This window comes from Penaeus monodon, chromosome 30, assembly GCF_015228065.2.
Source record: "Penaeus monodon isolate SGIC_2016 chromosome 30, NSTDA_Pmon_1, whole genome shotgun sequence".
NCBI lineage: Eukaryota > Metazoa > Arthropoda > Malacostraca > Decapoda > Penaeidae > Penaeus > Penaeus monodon.
In genome coordinates, this window is record NC_051415.1 from 37,588,616 (window position 1) to 37,589,540 (window position 925).

The 925-nt window shown below is 53.1% G+C and overlaps 1 protein-coding gene across 1 annotated transcript in view; it reads right to left on the reverse strand.

Annotated features, from left to right (window-relative positions):
- Positions 1–287, reverse strand: part of LOC119592445 (translation initiation factor IF-2-like) — a 1,393-nt gene extending 1,106 nt beyond the window's left edge. The window contains exon 1 of the mRNA XM_037941267.1: positions 199–287. Coding sequence (XP_037797195.1) covers positions 199–287 — 89 coding nt within the window. The remainder of the gene's footprint in view (positions 1–198) is intronic.
- Positions 288–925: the final 638 nt, after the last annotated feature.

Sequence of the window (925 nt, forward strand, 5' to 3'; positions counted from 1 at the left end):
AGGTTATCCGATCCAAAATGAAACTAACAAGGATGCAGTGGATGAGACAGATGTGAGTTCGAAAGCCACCATATCTGGCCACTAGATACGCAGAGGCCTCACAAGCTAAGCAAATAATGTATCCTGCTTAGAGCGTCAGTCACCCCTGTTTTTTATGCTAAATCATTCGAAGGCCGGATGTCAGTTTCGCTGCCAAACCATGTGGAATACATGTTAAAGTCACTTACTGGACACGAAATCTGCCACATGTCGGGCCGAGGGTGGCCTGTGGCAGGTTCCGTATCCATATTTCAGGCGCCAAACATCAGGAGTCGGCTTCCAAGTGATAAATCCCCGGCATTTCGGGCGCCGACCAGCTGCGCCTTCGTCCGCCATCGCAGCGCTTTCGGCAGGAACTCCCGTGCTGAATCCTGAGCACAATCGTGTTTTTCCCTCATGTTCACAGTAATGTATCCACTTATATCTATAACATTTTATTCCTTCATGGTTGTAATAATTTATCGTTATCTTTCCTACCACTTTCTGCGCATTATTAGCATTACTTCGAGCAGAGAATGACTTCCTTCTGCTGTCGTCTTGATGAGCCTCTGATCAATCTCCTGCTCAGAGGCGTTTCCCAGGGGTCGTATCCCGCCGTCGTCGCCTGCTGGAGCCCTTGATCCGCGGTCACTCCAGCGAGAGGTCCTCACGCTCATCCAGCTAAACCCTTCCCAAACCTCAGATCAAACCCAAAATATCTCCATAGAGGCGCTTCCGAGCGACTCCCGAAGGGAATGCCTGGCCGAGCGGTCGGGCCGACGGCGTGGAGGCCCCTGAACAGTTGCCCGACACACGCGGCGACGCGCCCCTGCGGCAGCTGCGGCGGGCACGCTCGTCGCTGCCTCGATCTCCGTCCGGAATATCAACGAGCCGTTTTCACATGCAG